This window comes from Telmatherina bonti (genome assembly GCF_933228915.1).
Source record: "Telmatherina bonti genome assembly, chromosome: 2".
NCBI lineage: Eukaryota > Metazoa > Chordata > Actinopteri > Atheriniformes > Telmatherinidae > Telmatherina > Telmatherina bonti.
The window spans coordinates 13,089,881-13,108,625 of record NC_136620.1 but is presented as its reverse complement, the minus strand read 5'-3'; the positions used below and the strand labels follow the sequence as shown (position 1 = coordinate 13,108,625).

At 38.4% G+C, this 18,745-nt stretch overlaps 1 protein-coding gene across 2 annotated transcripts in view; it reads left to right on the top strand.

Moving 5' to 3' along the window:
- galnt18a (UDP-N-acetyl-alpha-D-galactosamine:polypeptide N-acetylgalactosaminyltransferase 18a) overlaps positions 1 to 18,745 on the top strand; it is a gene marked incomplete at its 3' end in the record, with an annotated part of 247,101 nt that overhangs the window by 157,444 nt on the left and 70,912 nt on the right. For both annotated transcript variants that reach the window (XR_013771649.1, XM_079256126.1), the window contains exons 5-6: positions 9,411 to 9,608; positions 14,510 to 14,624. Coding sequence is in view for 1 of the 2 variants with exons in the window: in XM_079256126.1 (XP_079112252.1) it covers positions 9,411 to 9,608; positions 14,510 to 14,624 (313 nt within the window). The remainder of the gene's footprint in view (positions 1 to 9,410; positions 9,609 to 14,509; positions 14,625 to 18,745) is intronic.

Genomic DNA, 18,745 nt, shown 5'->3' with positions numbered 1-18,745 from the left:
ATAATCAATGCTAATGTTTATCTAATAAATCTAAGAGGTCAAATACTGATGATAATAAAGAAGAGTCTACTCATGTTAAAATCTTAAAAATTTCAACACATTTGATTCACAGAGAAGTGCAAAAGCAGCAGCTCAGACTCATAACTGTGATGGGAATTACAAGAAAGACAGTTAAATACACAATCGGCACAGAGCAGGGTTGTAAAATTAATTCTAGGTGTCATCATTTTCTGTGCTGTGAGGGACTAAACAGTGTTACTGTTTAGCTGTGCCTCTAGCATAGCTGAATCTCATCTTACAAGTCAATATTTTTTATTATTTCCTGCTTTTCACATGAGGCTACAAAAGCTGCGTGATAATGATCAGAATACGGAGAGATATCTTCTCTTCACGTTGGTATCTTAATCACACCACACAACAATACTGTCAACAACTGCTATTATCATACTGACATGTTGTACAATTATAGCAACAGTTTCTGTCATTTTCTAAGTATTTTCTGGTTCTTTGTACAGAAACTAATCGTAGTCAAAGTTTTAGACAAGACCGTTCAGTCTGTTGCTGTGTGTTGGTGTGACAATGACTGGACATTGTGACTCATATAACTGAATCAATCCTGCTGTTCCAGGAGGGAATCTGTTCAAGTTACACTTTGGGGTTTCAGAAAAACCTGCTGATGTCTTACCTCCTCTTATGACACAAAACAATGTTTTTATATTGGAGACAACATTTGATGGTCCTTCTAAGCCCTCAGCATCCGCAGGCTAAATGTCAAAGCAAGGATGCTAGCCGGTAAGGGGTCAAGCCAAGGGGTCATTGCTAGTTCAGACATGTCTCCAATTACAGCAGGATGAAGACAGGGGAAAGCTTTCTGAAGTTCTGGAAAGCAGATATAAGGACTGTAGATCACAACTGTTTTGGTGAGCTGGTCATCAGTTTGAATTTTCAGCGTGTGGAAAACTTAAAATAATTTAGCTTTTTCTAGCAAACGAGTGCCTTTTGTCTAGCGAAACACATAAACTTCAACATTATCAGCCAATCAAACAGCTTTGCGAGAGTATATGTACTAGGGCTGTGACGATATGCATTTGTCCCGATTAGATTCCAATTTTTTGGGTGCCAATTCGATTTAAATTGCGATTCTCACAATTCTTCAATATTGCTGATTTTTGTAGATTAAAAACCAAAAACATGTATTAAACTTTTTTTTTTGCTTGCCATTTTTCTTGATTTCAGTTAGGAAAAAACAACACAGTAGCCAGACCATCATTCTGCTGCTATAATGCCCAGGAAAAACAATAAAAATGACAATATATACATATATATATATATATTATATATATTATATATATATATTATATATAATATATATATTTTATATATATATATATATATATATATATATATATATATATATATATTATATATATTATATATATATATTATATATAATATATATATTTTATATATATATATATATATATATATATATATATATATATTATATATATATATATATATATATATATATATATATATATATATATATACATATATATATAATGGATTATTTTTTAATTTAAAAGAAAAAATTGTTTTTTGTTTTTTTGTTTTTTTAACAAAAAAACTATTTTAAAATTATGAAGCAAAAAATCCGGATATCCGATTTTTCAATTTGATTTTCCCTGTTCACTTAGCATTTCTGTTTTGCTATTCAGGCTCCCAGTATGTCGCCAACATCTTTACAGGAGCAACAGGCCGAGTGTCCAGCAGATTTCAACTGATTGGCGCTATAGAAATCTAGATGGTGAGCTACCAAGCATTTTTGGTGCCTAAACCTAACCAAACACCAGTTCATAAAAATGGTTATGTGGTATCACAAGGTAATTAAACTGTGGTACAGAAGACAAAACAAAGTAAAAAAAATTGAGGAGTTTAATCAGGGTTTCCACGAACAAGCTTTTTATTCACAATCTCTTCCGTCAGCCAATCTTTGGCAAACTGAAAATGAGAAGTAGATGGACCATGAATGGAAATACAATGTTATTTTTCTAGATTAATGATGCTAAACTCAGCTTGATGAGTAAAACAGAAAATCAGAAAATTATTTGTTCCGTATTTTTTTTATTCATATATTTGATTTTTTTGCACAATATTTTACCGTTTTCCTCTGGCCACAGACATGTTGTTCTCCTTATGCAACTTTATTTATAACACACTCTAAAAACAACAGTTGACTAAAGTGCCACAATCTGAAGAGTTAAAACTATAAACAGAATACATAACATATAAGAAGACAATTAAAATGTGAAATACTACAACTAAAAGTAAAATCATTAAAATTAACTAAAAGCAATCAAAATGAAATCAGATTAAAAATGTCAACTTGTCATTATGCCGAAAAAGCGTGAACAGATGGCTCTTCATCAGAGATTTAAAAACAGATACAAAGGAGGTCTGTCTAATATATAAAAGCAGCTCATGGTTTAGTTGCTGCCACTGCAAATACCCGGTCCCCTCTGAGCTTCCGTTTAGGCCTTGGTACAGTCAGAGAATTTGGTCAGCCGGCCTTGTGTTTAACATTTGTGCCCTCAGAGGCCATGTTACCTCTTCAGCATATAAATCACATACAAATGTTGAATTTCTTCTTCTTTTCATTTGCATTTTGATTAAAAAGTTTTTTCTTGGAAATCACTGTCAGACATAACCTTTCTGGAGAGGTCGGTTATGACGTATATAAAAATGATTCACAAAGCACTTCACAGATAAAAATCACAACTTGCTTTGCAGGTACAGCTCAGAAAATTAGAATATTGTGAAAAAGTTCAATATTTTTCGTCACTTATTTCAGAATGTGAAACCCGTATATTATATAGATTCATAACACATAGAGTGAAACATTTAAAATATTTTTTTCTTGAAACTTTGATGATTGTGGCTTATAGATAATGAAACCCCAAAATGCAGTGTCTCAGAAAATAAGAATATTACATAAGATCAATGAAAAAACTTATATTTTAAACAGAAATGTCAGGCTTCTTATGTTCATCTCCATGCACTCAATGCTTGGTTGGGCCTCCTTATGCATGAATTACTGCATCAATGCGATGTGGCAATGGAAGCGATCAGCGTGTGGCGCTGCTCAGGTGTAATGGAAGCCCAGGTTGCTTTGATAGCAGCCTTCAGGTCATCTACATAGTTGGTCTGGTGTTTCATCTTCCTCTTGACAATACCCTACAGATTCTCTATGGGGTTTAGATCAGGTGAGTTTGTTGGCCAATCCAGCACACTAACACCATGGTCGCTGAAGCAGCTTTTGGTACCTTCGGCAGTGTGGGAAGGTGCCAAGTCATGCTGGGTATTCTGCATCTCCATAACGCTTGTCAACAGAAGGAAGCATGAAGTGCTCTAAAATGTCCTGGTAGATGGCTGTGTTGACTGCACTTCAGAAAACACAGTGGAGCAACACCAGCAGATGACATGGCTCACCAAATCATCACTGACTGTGGAAACTTCACACAGGACTTCAAGCAACATGGATTCTGTGCCTCTTCACTCTTCCTCCAGACTCTGGGACCTTAATTTCCAAATAAAATGCAGAATCTGCTTCCATCTGAGAAACCGTCCAGTCCTTTTTCTCCTTAGCCCAGATGAGACGCTTCTGTCGACGTCTCTGGTTCAGGTGTGGCTCGACACGAGGAATGGGACATTTGCAGCCCATGTCTAGGATTCGTCTGTGTGTAGCGGGTCTTGATGCGCTGAGTCCAGCTTCAGTCCAGTCCTTGTGAAGCTCCCCAAAGTCTTGAATGGATGATGCTTGACAATCCTCTCAAGGCTGCAGGTATGGCTTTTGCTGGTGCACCTTTTCCTTCCACTCAACTTCCCATTAATATGCTTGGATCCAGCACTCTGAACAAGCAGCTTCTTTGGAAATGACCTTTTATGGCTTTCCCTCCATGTGGAGGGTCAATGATCGTCTTCTGGACATCTGTCAAGTCAGCAGTCTTCCCCATGATTGTGTAGCCATCTGACCCAGACTGAGACCATTTAAAGATTTAGGATACCTTTGCAGGTGTTTTGAGTTAATTAGTTGATTAGTGATACCATGACTTTCTAAGATTGAAGTTTGTTTTTTTTTACCATATTCTAATTATCTGAGACACTGCATTTTGGGTTTTCATTATCTCTAAGCCACGTTTATCAAAATTTCAAGGATTGAAGATTTGAAATGTTTCACTCAATGTAATGAATCTACATAATATATAGGTTTCACATTCTGAAATGAGTGACAAGAAGTATGGAGCTTTTTCATAATATTGTAGTTTTCTGAGATGTACCTGTCTATCAAAATGAAAGTGATAGGCTTTCAAAAAATACTCTGAATATGTGGTATATCAAAGCAACACAACTAAAGAATATGTCTTAACGAATCTGTTAAGGTACCAAGTAAAAGCAGCTCCGGTTTGCATTGCCGGGGATGATGAGCCCATCATCGTGAGGAGGCAGCTGAGGCTCCTTATCCTTCATAACATTTCAGCTTTGCTGACAGAAATCAACAACGCTTTTCTTTTCCCACATAATTTTCCTGTCAAACTCTTGACAGCTACGGACACTTCATCACCTTGGGGTTCGTTTGTGAAAACACCCGGATAGAACCGAAATGCTTTGTACCTGTTAATCAGCTTGACAGCTTGAGAAATATCACATTCTCACACTTGAAACGCACACACGGACACTTCATTATGATGTCTGGGCTGGATCCCAAGCAGCATTTGTTACTGCAGTGTTACAGATTAGAAAAGAGACACTTAGAACCCTCCTAACCTCCCTACTCCTCCACCCACTCCAGTCCTCTCTACCTCTATATTTCTCTCTCTAGATTCAACTCAAACCTCCCACATGGGAGCTTTAATCTACGACTAGTGAAATCATTCTTGGCAGAGAAGAGCACAGCTGGAAAATGGTACTTTTTGTAGTAAAAATGGTGCTGGTTGTTATGTTTGCTGATTGTTGTCCTGATAAATTGGTGCTTCAAACATTATTATTTATTTATACTCTTTTTTTCTTTTTCTTTTTTTTTTAAACATTTTGATGATGGCAAGGTGTATATGCCTGTCCTGTTCTGAGTTTTTACCTCTCTGCTTGCTCGTTTTCATGCTCTGACTCGCCATCCTCTTACAGTTTGCACATTTCCTTTTTGTACAAATTGAGAAATTACTAAATAATTACCCACAATGCACCGTCTGCTCAATTTACATAATTCTCTCTGCTGTTAACTGTAATCATCTGCAACAATGCCTATTTTGGGCCAAATGCAAGAAAATCACAGGGTGTTTTTATCTTGGCAAGATTTTCTAGCCATTATCAGAGCAATTCCTTCACCTTACATGCTTAATTTGTGCTGCTGTAGTCATTTCAGTACAGAGTACATGAGAATAAGATTACTATGCCATGATGTGTGTGCATGTGGGGTCTGCAGAAAGAGGAGCACATCCTAAACTGCACTCACGAAACAAATTTGTTGCATAAAAAATCAATTTAGTTCCATCAGATCTGAAGATTTTGCTCGATGTAGTCGATGGATCAACCGCAATGTGAGCAACGGTCACAACGTCTGCTTTTGTTAGGAGTCAGTCTACATTCAACAGTAAGACAGTAATCCTAGCAAGCCAACGTGCAGCATCGTAGGCTGATATCCGGCAACACAAGAGGCATGTTCAGAGACTAAACTGCTCACATCACAGATATGTGGGTGATTTTTGCCAAACAACAAATCAAAAGCAAGTAAAGCACATTTGTAATTTGTGATTAGAGTATCATAAATTTCCATTGACAATGTAAGAGGGTTACATGTGTGTGTTATTTCACTTACCATTGCTATTGCCATTGTATTGGCATGGATGCATCTGAGCTAAGTTGGGTCTATTTAGCGCTCTGGATGTGTGAATGTTTAAGAGATTTTGTAATCATATATGTAGAGAATATTTTATAGCCACTTTCGAAGCATGTTATCAGTGAAAATCTAATTTTCAGTTGCTGGTAACAGTACTGTGTTGAAGCAAGTGCATGTGTACTTGCAGTGAGACTATCTGTTCCTTTACAGTGTACATGCTAACTGCACCCTGATGGCAAGCTAACTGCGTCTGTTAGTACCAGGCCTGGCAAGGTTACACACAACTACCTAAACCAAACAGCAGCTGCCATTAAAATGTGTCAGACATAAGTAAAAGACCAGACTGCTGCGTTGCCACATCCAGACATCCTTCCCACTGTACAAATAGTAAAATAACAATTTGAGCATATTTTCCTCATAATAACCAGATTTTTGAGTGACTAAACCAACAGAAGTCTTGTTTATGTGCCCAAACCTTACCAAGTGACAAGTCTTAACTGGTGGATTGTTTTTTTCTGTCCTTAGTTCCTTCATGTCCACCATAATGAGACAAGTCCTGTCCACCCCTGAAAACCACCTCAAATTAAAGTGAAGACGCCCTCAAGCTAGTTAAGGCAGACAATTCAGGCATGTAATCTGCCTCAAATATTTCATACTACATAACAAACATAGCATCACATCTGGAAGGTCTATTTAAGCCAACTTTTGAGGTTGAGGGCATGTTCAGGCCCTCAAAAAGCCAATTAATCTGAGAAGAAAAAGAAGAAGAAAAATACTACATTTGGTTCTCAGGACTAAATGCTTACAAAATTTGCATCCATGTGTCGTTGTACATGTGTCTGTGATGTTGGGGCATTTGGACGTTACTATCATGGGCTTTATATCTCTGTTGGGACTGAACGGCTAAAGCACGGTGCTTGCTTTCTGGACCTCTGGGGAACTTCAGGGATGGTTTGCATTTAAACAGCAGCCCCAGGCAGTTTGTCCCATAGCGCTAAAAATGGATGTCATATTTTTGCCTTTTTTCAGTAAGCCATAATGCCATGTTGTTTAGATGTTATAAATTCTCACTGATGTTATTTTCCATTATAAAGGTAAACCATATATATATATATATATATATATATATATATATATATATATATATATATTTATATATATATATATGTATACAGTAGTTTTTTGTTTAATATTTGTGGAATTTAAATCTGATGAAACATCACTAAATAAGTTTCCAGTCTTAACTGTTTCTAACTCGTTTTGATGGCACAATGTGTTCATTATGCATCATTCTGACAGAGAACCCACCCTTTCTTCCATAGGACATCATGCTACAGCTGCCTATTGCTTTACAGCTCGTCACATTCCAACAACTAGATATAAATACATCAGCTGCGTTGAAAGTGCACAATTTCTGATTCAGAGTAGACAAAAGCCAGTATTGGCTCAAAGACAAGAGAAATTTAAATATAGATGCTGAATTAACCTTCATTGGGCGACGGCAAAGTTCAAACATCACCAAAATTCAGTAATGAGGCTTCAGCTAATCAGTGTATCTTTATATGGAACCAGATCAGCATCAACAGATCAGGATCGATCAGGAAACTGGTTGATGTTAAGAGACTTTTATTGTAGGAGTCTGTTTCACCTAATTTATAATCTTAAATCATTACATTTTGTAAAACCTCTCCAGCTGCTTATAGAATTACATTCTTCAGTAAAGTATTCTCAGATTAGTTGTAGCCTCCAGAACAGAGTCCATCCAGACCAGAACCTCCTGCCACATGGACAGCAGATATGTCAATGTACATGCATTTACATCTCACACTATTGCCTGCTGTTACATGTATATTGTGTTTTTATATTGTCACAATTGTCACCCCCCCCCCCCCCCCCCCCCAACCCCCCCCCCCCCCCCCTTCACCGAAAATGGCAGCAAATCTCCTTCTGATTCAGAGATTAGGTCTGATTAAATGATCTTTCCCTGCCAGCAGAGATGAATGTTTGCTCCCTTTTCTTTTAACTTTTGTGGCTTTTTGTTTAGTTTTATTTCTTTATCTGGTCACCATTTGTATGTGATCAGACTGCTCACAGATCCTGTCTTCCAGACTCTTTGACTTACAGTGGGCTGTTATCACAACACACAGTTACAGCCCCCCAGCTTTGCTTTTACAAACCACCAAACTCTGTATTATCTAATCAAATAGTCAGTTTGTAATCCTGACTCTGGTTGTCTTCTCTTTAGATTCTGTGTCGGTCTGCTCTGAACTTCACCCTGAGCTGTATTGAATTTTAAAGCCTCTTCCTGCACATCCTCTCTGATTCAAGACAAAAGGTTAAGTAGGGTGTACGCAGATCTCTCTGGGACTTCACATTCCACACACAGACTTTGTTCTCTCATTGAATCTGCTCTGCCTTCCCCAAGGAGTCCTGCACCTCCGTGTCGATTCCTCTCCATCCTCGCTGCTCGCCAGTAGATTGACCTTCCTAATCCAGTCAGGACTGCAGCTTTACTACGGATTTCCTGCTCTGAATAATTCTTCCTTCTTTCTTCTACTTTGTTCTTTCCAAACTGTTCTTGATGTTATAAATACTTCTATTCCTTTTTTCTTATTGGTGCAGTTCAGTTGATGCAACGAACAACTCCTCTTCTGTTATTTAATAACAGACCAAATCTAAAGTGGTTTTGTTTTTTATCTAGCTGACACAGAGCATCACTACACATGTCAGAAATAAAGCTGAGTGGAACGGTGTTAATTGTGGCTTCAGTTTCCTGTTCTTAGCTGATAAAAGCAACACATGATGTGGTCTTTGCTGTTGTCGTCCACGTGCTTCAATGCTGGACGTGTTGTGTGTTCAGAGATGCTGTTCTTCAAATCTTGGTTGTAACCAGTGGTTTTTTTAGTCACTGCTGCCTTTCTATCACCTCCCATCAGTCTCTCCTCTGACATCAACAAGGCCTTCTTGTCCAGACAACAGCTGCTGACTGGATATTTTCCATTTCTTTGGACCATTCTTTCTAAATGCTGGAAATGGTTGTGTGTGGAAAATCCCAGTAGATCAGCTGCTTCTGAAATACTCAAACTAAAAAAATAAATTTAAAAAAAAAAAAAAAATTTAAAAAAAAATATATATATATTTAAAAAAAAAAAAAAAACAATAAAAAAAAAATTAAGAATAAATAAAAAAAATTAAAAATTAAAAAAATTAAATACTCATAACAACAACATGACATGTTCAAAGTCACTCAAATCTCCTTCCTTCCTCGTCCTGATGCTCGGATCGAACTGCAGCAAGTCGTCTTCACCATGTTTACATGACTAAACAGGCTGGGTTGCAGACTAGCCGTTTATCTGTTTCCTGTTCCTAATAAAGCGGCCAGTGACTGCAAGCGAGAGTGTAATGGCTGTGAAGAAACTCAGAGTTAAACTTTCGATCCGACAACACTGCACTGACCTTTGAATTAATTTGCTGCCATGTTTTATACATGTTCCGTCTGGGTTCTGTCATCCCACAGGGCAGAACCGATTCTGCAGCGGATAAAGGAGGACCGGACCCGAGTGGTTTCACCTTCCTTCGACAACATCAAGTACGACACCTTTGAGATTGAAGAGTACCCTCTGTCTGCTCAGGGCTTCGACTGGGAGCTGTGGTGCCGATACCTCAATCCACCAAAGTCCTGGTGGACACAACGCAACCACACAGCTGCCATCAGGTAAAAAAAAAAAAGAAATGTATAACTCCAAAGATTTAAGAAAAGATGATTCAAGTCAGTGGTTTATTTCACTGAAGGAAAGTCTTATCATGGGAGAAGTGTTGCACGACTGAATCAATTATGAATCATTTGACCTTAATCATACTGAAATAGTTTTGATTTGATCCTTTCGGTAAGCTTTTAATTTACACATCATTGTCTTTTAATGTAATCCCCATGGAAGATAATGAATGCAAATTCTGATAAGAGTAATGTCAATATCCTGAAACCCAGATTAAACCTGCTGGATGCAACTCAACTGCAAACACCAGTATGATGATAAGCAGAGGCCAGTTACATAAAAAGTGGATGATTTCATTATACGTGTCATAAAGTGCATATATTGATGCAGATCTTCATCACAGTGGCTATTCTCACAGATAATGATTGATTAGAGGCAGCATACTTTTAAAAAAGAAAAAGAAAAGAAAAGAACAACCCAGGGACATGGCTTTGCTTCTCCAAGAGGATAAAAAGTCTGCCGTTGTGGTTTATGGAAAGCAAATCAATGATGCAATGTTTATAGATTGAGACAAAGACAAGGAGACATGTCCAGCTCAATAACATAATGGAAGAGGATGAATAGCCCCGGCTCCTTATTTCTCCATCTTCGAATGTACTTTTCTCAAAGGCAGCCCTGAATCTGCTCAGTGTTATCACTTATTGATGATTTTCAGTTTTGTATCCAAACTGCTTTTTATTTCTGACGATGTGAAGAAATAAAGTGAGTCACACTAAAGACTGTAAGCATCTAGGTCAGTGTTCCATTCCTAAAGTACCACCGTCCCACATGACTTAAATGTTTTCCTGCTCCAACACGTTTAATTCTCATCAATGGACCTCCTCATCAAGTCCTTTGCAAGCCTGCTAATGAATCATTCATTGCACAGCAGTTGTGTTAAAGTGTGGAAAAATCTAAAACTGTGTTTTTCCATCCTGTTCCTCAGTGAAAGCAGCCCTGCATGTTGCAGAGGTTCCCATGCTTTAACATACTGCACCTGACTCAGATGAATGGCGCATTAGCAGGCCTACAAGGAGTTCAATTAATCTGAATCAAGTGTGTGCAGGAGTTGGAAAGAACTAAAACAGGACCAGAATTAAGAAACGCTGTTCCAGTTGGTTGCACTTCGCTCTGCTCTTCAGACTTTGTGTTTGAAGAAAAAACATATTTTAAATAAAGTCATGGATGCTTTATTCAGCGGCAAACTGGCAAACAGGTTAATGTAGGCTTTCACTTGTACAGAAAAAAATTCAATATATTGATTTAGCAGATGTTTTTATCCAAAATGATTCACAACCAAAGAACATAAGAAAGTTTCAGTCTTTGGGGAAAAAATGGGGAAAAGGAAATAAAATCCCTGATGTTGACATAGAGTCCTTTCAGTGAGTTGATAGCAGACAGATATGTCCTGGTATCATCTGACAGTTCATTCCACCAACATTTAACAACAACAGCCTGGACTCGCCTCGTGTGCAGCAACCGTAATATAAGACACCCAAGACAGGAAAGCCGTTCAAGAGGAGCACAAGACTGCGTGTTTGGATTCAGACAGCTGTGTTTAATAGGAATGAAAAAGGGAAATATCACATTTACTGCCATGTCATAACTGGTGCATCCAGCTTTTATCAACCAGATTCTACGACCGAGAAATTCATTAAAAAAAAGAGCACTTTTTATATGAGGCTTCCAAATTTATGATGCAAGTCAGAGTGAAAGCTAAACCACAGGATTTAAAACATGGTCAGTAAATAGAGTATCACTTCAAACTTTTAAAAGTAGAGAACCAATAATTGCTCTTAATACTGGTTGAAAAATGACCCAAAATTAAATTAATCAGGATTAAATGCATGCAAGTTAGATTGTTTGGTTACTCTAAATTACCCCCAGGAGTGAGTGTGAGCTGAGTGGTTGTTTGTCTCTGTGTGGCCCTGCGATGGACTGGTGAGCTGTCCAAGGTGTACCCTGCCTTTCACTTGAACACTGCTGGGATAGGCTCCAGCTTCCCCGCAACCCTTCATTGGACGAAGCAGTTAGGATGATGAATGAATGAATGATGAATATTCCAACTAGAAAAGCACTCAGATTGAGCCAAAACTTCTTCCTTGGCAGAGAAAACAAGCAAATCTCACGTAGTTCAGCAGTGTAATAACAAACAAGTGTAATATATATATTTTTTCTTTTAAAAAAACTGTTTATTTTGGTATTTAGTGAATTTACCAAATTAACAATGTTTCTCTTATATTAAGTCATTGTATCTACATGGTGTTGCTTCACATGACAGCTGCTATATGTGTGCCACAATTTTTACTATGGTGTCTCTGAGCTTTAAAGCTACAGTAGCTAGAGCACCGTTTGGGATAAGTAACGCCTTCCAAGGACAAGAAATAAAAGCAAAATGCAAGTAGTTACCTGCAGTGTAACCACTGTTGAACCTAAAGCCTCTGCATCCATTCACTTTTCTTTTTGAAAGAATTTTGGCCACAGACAGCCACCGTCTATTTGCAACTGTTTTTGGCACCATCATTACCACAAGATGTCATTTATTTTTACACATTTTACCTTTAAGAGATTTAGTCCGTTTACAGCTTTAAAAGTGCATTGTACACCGTACCAAGATTCTGATGCACCGTACCTTTAAAAAGGTTAGCATTTACACTCCCTCTATTTAGCTTGGTAATCCATATATTACTTAGACTAATGTTCCAGTCTTTGGTCGAGGCAGGCAAAAAGCTATATACATGGGGAAAAGGTCAAACAAAGCTGAGATCCCTCCCCATACCAGACTGTTCTGCTACGTTTATAGGTAAGGGCATTAAAAAAACATAATAAGAATCGTTTAAATCGGTCAAAATTTTAGGAACATTATACTGACTTTCATTTTTATTTTCCCAAATTTTCTTCTAGTTTGGAATGAGGAAACCCGCGTGAAAGATAACATGTGGCCAGTTATTTTATTTTTTAAAAAAAAGATTTTTAAAATGTCCCCCCCTCTGGTTTTTTCCATAAATGCAAATACTTATGAAACATATGCAGCCTATTACTTGATAAATGGTCAAATTAGTCTTTTTTATCATTAGCATCTCAAAACAAACTATACTAAATAATTATGCTAATACTTAGATCTTGATAGCTAAATTCTTCTTGTGGCAGAGGATAAAGTGGTTTTCATCACAGTAAATAATGTTTTATTTTTATCGGGGTGCCCAAGTCCGGTTCTCGAGACCTATAATCCTGCAGTATTTACATGCGTACCTTCTCCAACAAACCTGAATCAAATAAATGGCTCCTTACCAGGCCTCTGCACAGCAGAATGACATGCTGAAGAGGGGATTCGGTCATTTCTTTCAGGTGTGTTGGAGGAAGGACTCATCTAAAAGTTGCACGATGGATGTTGAGGATCTGGTTGTAGCTGGAGAACTCTGTGTTATGCAGTAAGTGCTTCAAAATTAAACAGATGTTTATGTGCACTCAGAGGTTTGTAGAAAGTCAAATTAAGCACATCTGCAAAGCCTAAAATCAATTCTAGATCCATTCTGACACATCATACAGAAAGAGCTGCAAATCGCACTGCACTGGCTTCCAGTTGCAGCACGCACCAACTGTAAAGCCTTGCTACTGGCTTACAAAACAATAACTCAAATGGCTCCCGCCTTCACTCCTTCATCCAGACCTACACTCCCTCTCGACAGCTACGTTCCACCAGTGAAAGACGCTTTGTGTTTCCACCACAACGTGGGACTAAATCACTAGCCAGACTCTTTTCCTCTGTTGTGCCACGATGGTGGAATGATCTCCCAAACTCTGTCCGCTCTGCAGAGTCCCTGTCTACTTTTAAGAGAAAGCTGAAGACTCATCTCTTCAAGGAGCACTTCTACACTTAGTATAGCTGTATTTATTGGAAAGTTGGAGAACTTAGCAGTTCTTTGCAACAAACATTATGGTAGGGAAGGGAGTAAAAAAAAAAAACTGGACAGTCCACTAGCACCTTCCTACGATGTGCTCTACTGTTTGATTTTGTGCTTGTGTTGTTCTCCCTCATATGTTAGTCGCTTTGGATGAAAGCGTCTGTTAAATGACTGTAGAATAGAAAAAAAGAGGAATATATCTAACTCCTTGTGTGTTCAGAGAAGTGACTGAAGTTCATATGAAGCTAACAGGTGGTTTCTCATATCATGTACGCACAGTGCTGCACCGTGAAAAATAACAATGATAGGTTATATTTTATTTAAATTGTTATTTCATAGTGCAGCTAACTGCAGGCTGTGGAGACAGTAATGTGTTGAAAGCCTGCAGTCCAACTGGGCTTGTTTTCATTAGTATTTCTGGGTTTCTGAGTCTCTGGCTGTTTGCCAATCTGGCCTGAGAAATTCGCCCAAACAAGCTGTTTCTGCAGGAGCGTTTCATATTCTATATTTCATATTGATAAGCAGAGATGTGTGGGACTGACAGCATGAATACTAATAAGTTATTTTTCATTCCTTTTCAGTCCGTTTGACATTGTTCAGAGTGACAACTCCCCTCAACCTGCCCTTAATTTGTCGTGTCAGGTGACAGCATCATTTGGTCATGAGCGTTATTTATAAGTAGAATGAACTGCATAAGTTCACCATGAGATGCCATAGCCTCTGTTCAAAGCACCAGATATGCTGCGGTGGTGAAATAATAGATCCTCAGGGTGTTGATTCCCATTGTGGGGCTAATTGGGGGTTAGATCGCAGCTGCTTTCATGCGAGCCGTGAAGAATATATTTTGCATTTAGACTCGCTTGTTGTCATGCATTCTGAAAATGATGGTGTTTTGGTTGTTTTTTTTTCCCCCATTATTTTCTTATTTTCTTCTCCCTCTCTCCACTCTACTCTAGGAGCCCCGCTCTGATCGGCTGCTTCGTGGTCGATAGAAAATACTTTGAGGAGATTGGCCTGCTTGATGAGGGCATGGAGATTTATGGCGGAGAAAATGTGGAGCTCGGCATCAGGGTGAGACTGCATCTTATTTGCTGCACATCCAAGAAAGCAGAGCACTGAACATTTCAGCATCGCTGTTTATATACTTGGAAATATTTGTTTGAAGGAGGTCATTTAAATCCTGCATAACAAAGGAGGCATCAGCAGGCACGTCCGGTGTGAAAATACAGACGAGTGACCTTTTTACTTGGACAGAGTCAGACCCGTATCAGTCATGCACATTACTCATTTAGTCTGACTCAAGCAAACTGAGCTGTTTACTAACGATGTAAGAAATGAATTTTGTACATTATTGGGAGCTTTAAATAACACCATATTTCATGATTTCCAGGAAGTTTAACTACATTATAGCAACATTTACAGCATAGATTTAATCTCTGATCGCGTCTCCGGGAACAAAAGCGCTCTGCAGAAACGGTCGTCCTCAGGCTGCAAATCTTCCCTAAGAGCATGTCAGTGTGTTTCAGGTTTTAATGGATGCTGGAGCCATCCAAGAGAAACTGTTGACTCAGGCTCAGAGTGGAGTGATTTACATTATCTTGTCAGTGAGGACCAGGTTTGATGTGACCAAGCTTGGCTGACGCTGATCAGAGCTGCAGGCATACAAAACACATCCCGCTCTTAAATATGCAGAACTCCCTGCGGCTTGTTGATGACAGATTCAGATTTAGAAGCAGAACTGTTGACACTCAATGAGTGGAACGTTGCAAGTGAAGTGTCAGGGTAATTATTTTGCCGTGCCCTCCATCGTCGCAGAAAGAAAGCTGCGATGCAGCGCTGTTATTAACTCTTGTTGGGACTCAGAAGATCAGGTTTTCTTTTTTTTTTTTTTTGTATATGACAACTGTGCTTTAGAATAAGAGGGGTGAAGTTAAATTTAGATTATATTTGCCTTTTTTTTTTTTTTTTTTTGTTCAGCACTTAAGCAGGCAATATGGATTTTCTGGATGCTCTATTCTGCTGGGCAAATTTACTTTCCCAAGGGAAGCATCATAGATATAATGCTCCCCTTGATATTCTGGATTTAAATTTTTATTTTTCTATTTATTTAAAAAAAAATAAAAGATTATATTTGTCTAATTTAATGATTTAGGTCCAAGTCGAGGAGCCGTGTTGTCCATATTAGTGAAGTATCTTATGATGCTGAAGATTTTGCAAGAGGTTTTTTTTTCACTCTTGGTTTTCGGCTCAGTACAATACAATACAATACAACTTTATTTATAAGGCATTTTAAAAAACAACAATGTTGACCAAAGTGCCACATTGTGAGGGGTTAAAAAGAAACAGAATAAGTAGCATACATTATGACAACTTAAAAAAATTTCAGACATCTAAAAACAATCAAATAAAAAAAAAATAAAAGCAAACAAATTAAAACAATCAAAATAAAATCAGATCTAAAAAGTCAACTTTCTGTGCGGAAAGCCAGCTTAAACAAATGCAGATACAGAGGAGGCCTGTCTAACGTGTAAAAGAAGCTCATTCCACAGTTTAGTTGCTGCCACCGCAAAGGCCCCGTCCCCTCTGAGCTTCTGTGTTGTCCTGGGTTCTGACAGAAGTAGCTGGTCAGCTGACCTAAGAGACCGAGAGGGTGTGTAAGGATGGAGGAGCTCAGAGAGGCACCGCGGGGCAGCACCATTCAGTCATTTAAAAACGAATGAAAGCAGCTTAAAATGGATCCTAAAGTGCACAGGTGATGTAAGAATATAAGCGGGTGATGTTAGAATTCATCCAGCTGCTTGTGTTTTCTCTCACATCCCCCAATAAACACTCGTTCCACTGGAAGCTGTTAATTTTCACGCCATCACACCCCAGCAGTGTGTTTTACAGATAATATCGAAGCTCTTTCCATTCTTCCTTCTTTCTGTCTTTCTGGTCACAGTTTCGTAATCGTCTTAAAACCTTTTTACTTCCTACAATTCCTAAACATTTCTACAACGACTGCTGTCTTCTTTGGGGTTGTGTGCTGGGGTGGCAGTGTGACTACAAGAGACAGTAACCGGCTGGAAAAGCTGATTAATAAATGTGTGTCTGTGATGAGGAGGAAGGTAGACTCTGTGGGAGCCACGCTGGAGAGTTTAAAAGGTCATTGGTCCCACAAGGCTGTACATCAGAGGTCTGAAATGAACCTTTTATCATAACACATACATTTTTATTACTATTGTTAGTGATTTTTATCTTATTTAGTACTTGCTTTTTTATTTTTACTTAAAGGTGTCGTTAATTGTGTTATTTTGTTTGGGTTTTTTTTGCTTGTTTTTTGTTTTGCTGCCAGACACTTCAATATCCCCTTTGGGAATTATTCATTCATTCATTATCCTAACCGCTCAATCCTATGACAGGTTGCGGGGAAGTTGGAGCCTATTCCAGCAGTCTTTTGGGTGAAAGGCAGAGTACACCCTGGACAGCTCGCCAGTCCATCGCAGGGCCACACAGAGACAAACAACCACTCATGCTCACACTCACTCCTATGGGCAATTTAGAGTAACCAATTAACCTAACACAGTGGGAGGAAGTTCCCGGAGAGAACCCACACAATCACTTTATGACACCTTCTTGCTCTGAGGCCACAGTACTAACCACTATACCACCGTGCAGCCCCCCCCCCCCCCCCATGAGAATTAATAAAGTTTTATCTATCAATGTATCTATCCATCATTTCCTCTCAGTTTGAAAATAATATTTATAAATTAAAGCTGCCAATCTTCACTTTGAGCTGAAATTCACTAAATAAGTTTGCCATCAATAAGTTTTAGTAAACAGTTAAAATAACAAATACTGTCCAAATACTCACAGGTTAAATCCTTTCACTCGAAGGAAAACTACGAGCGTGCTACAGGTCCGTTTTCACCAGGATGATTTGTGGTGAATTTGTAAACCAGTCACTTTTGTCCAGCTGACATTTTTCTCTTTAGTTTTCTTTCTGAATTATTAGGTTTTACTACAATTTTTTTTTCTTAAAACACAACAAAACAACACGTAACAACTAATTCAGCATCCATCTTGCATCCTGCCTTTTCTAAACTCTCACCAACCAGTAAAAGCCAGTTTGACGTTGACTCTTCCTGTCTTTTTCCGTCTTTATTTTTCTCCCTCCCTTTGACACATTGCAAGTGCGTTGATATCCAGTTACTAGCGCGCAGTAAGTTCCGTAAAGCAGGATTCAGCTGCATCGTAAGGCAGCATCCAAGGAGCAAATGTTGATGGACAACCAAAGCTTCAGGAACGCTTATAGCGTTTCATCAAAACTAATCAAATACGTATTTTTAGGATCCAAAAGTTTACATGATGCTTCTCTAAGGCAATCAAGACCAAAAATTACTTTTATTTTAAACCTTTTGTTGATTAAACTTTAGTTAGACGAAGTCCAAAAGCTGTCTGTTTGTGTAACAGGACATTTTTGTAATTAGAATGAGTTTTATATTAAAGGCAGCAGCGAGTTGGTGTTTTAGTTTTAATTAGTTCTGATCTAATTTGATCAACTTCATTTTGAAGAAAGTAATTGCATCAGCATATTCCAATCAGTTCTGCTGCCCATGGAAAAATGATGTTGTTACCAAGGCAATGTAATTAAAGAGCCTCACAAGCAGAGCATCTTGTCTCCACGGTGATGAATGTTTTATAGGCTGAACTGGAAAGCGGTGGATGTCCGATCCATCCATTTTCTGTCGCTTATCGTGGACCTGGTCATGAGGGCAACAGATTGAGCTGTGATCCCCAGACCTTTCTCGTTTCCAGCTCTTCCAGAGGGACATTATCAAGCCAGCTAGGAGATAGTGTCTGCAGCCATTCCTTCTCCATTTCTTGTGCAATTAAAACACCGTCTTCTGATATAACCTATGAGGTAGTGTCATGCATGTAATTCATCAAAAGTTAACTATTGTTTCTGGACAGTTTGGGTGGTTTTGCCTTTCATTATTTGAGCAGAAATCGGACTTTGAGTCTTAATGGTCATGTCCACAGTCAACTTATTCAAGTCGGACAACTCCTTTTTTCTCTGATTTATAGAGAAAATCACCACCATGGCAACCAAAATGTACCCCCGTTGTTGCGTTCTTAGCGCAGCGTTGCTCTGTATAAGCCCCCCGCTGGAGAGACGAATTAGCACAACACCTGTTGACGTTGACAGCGAC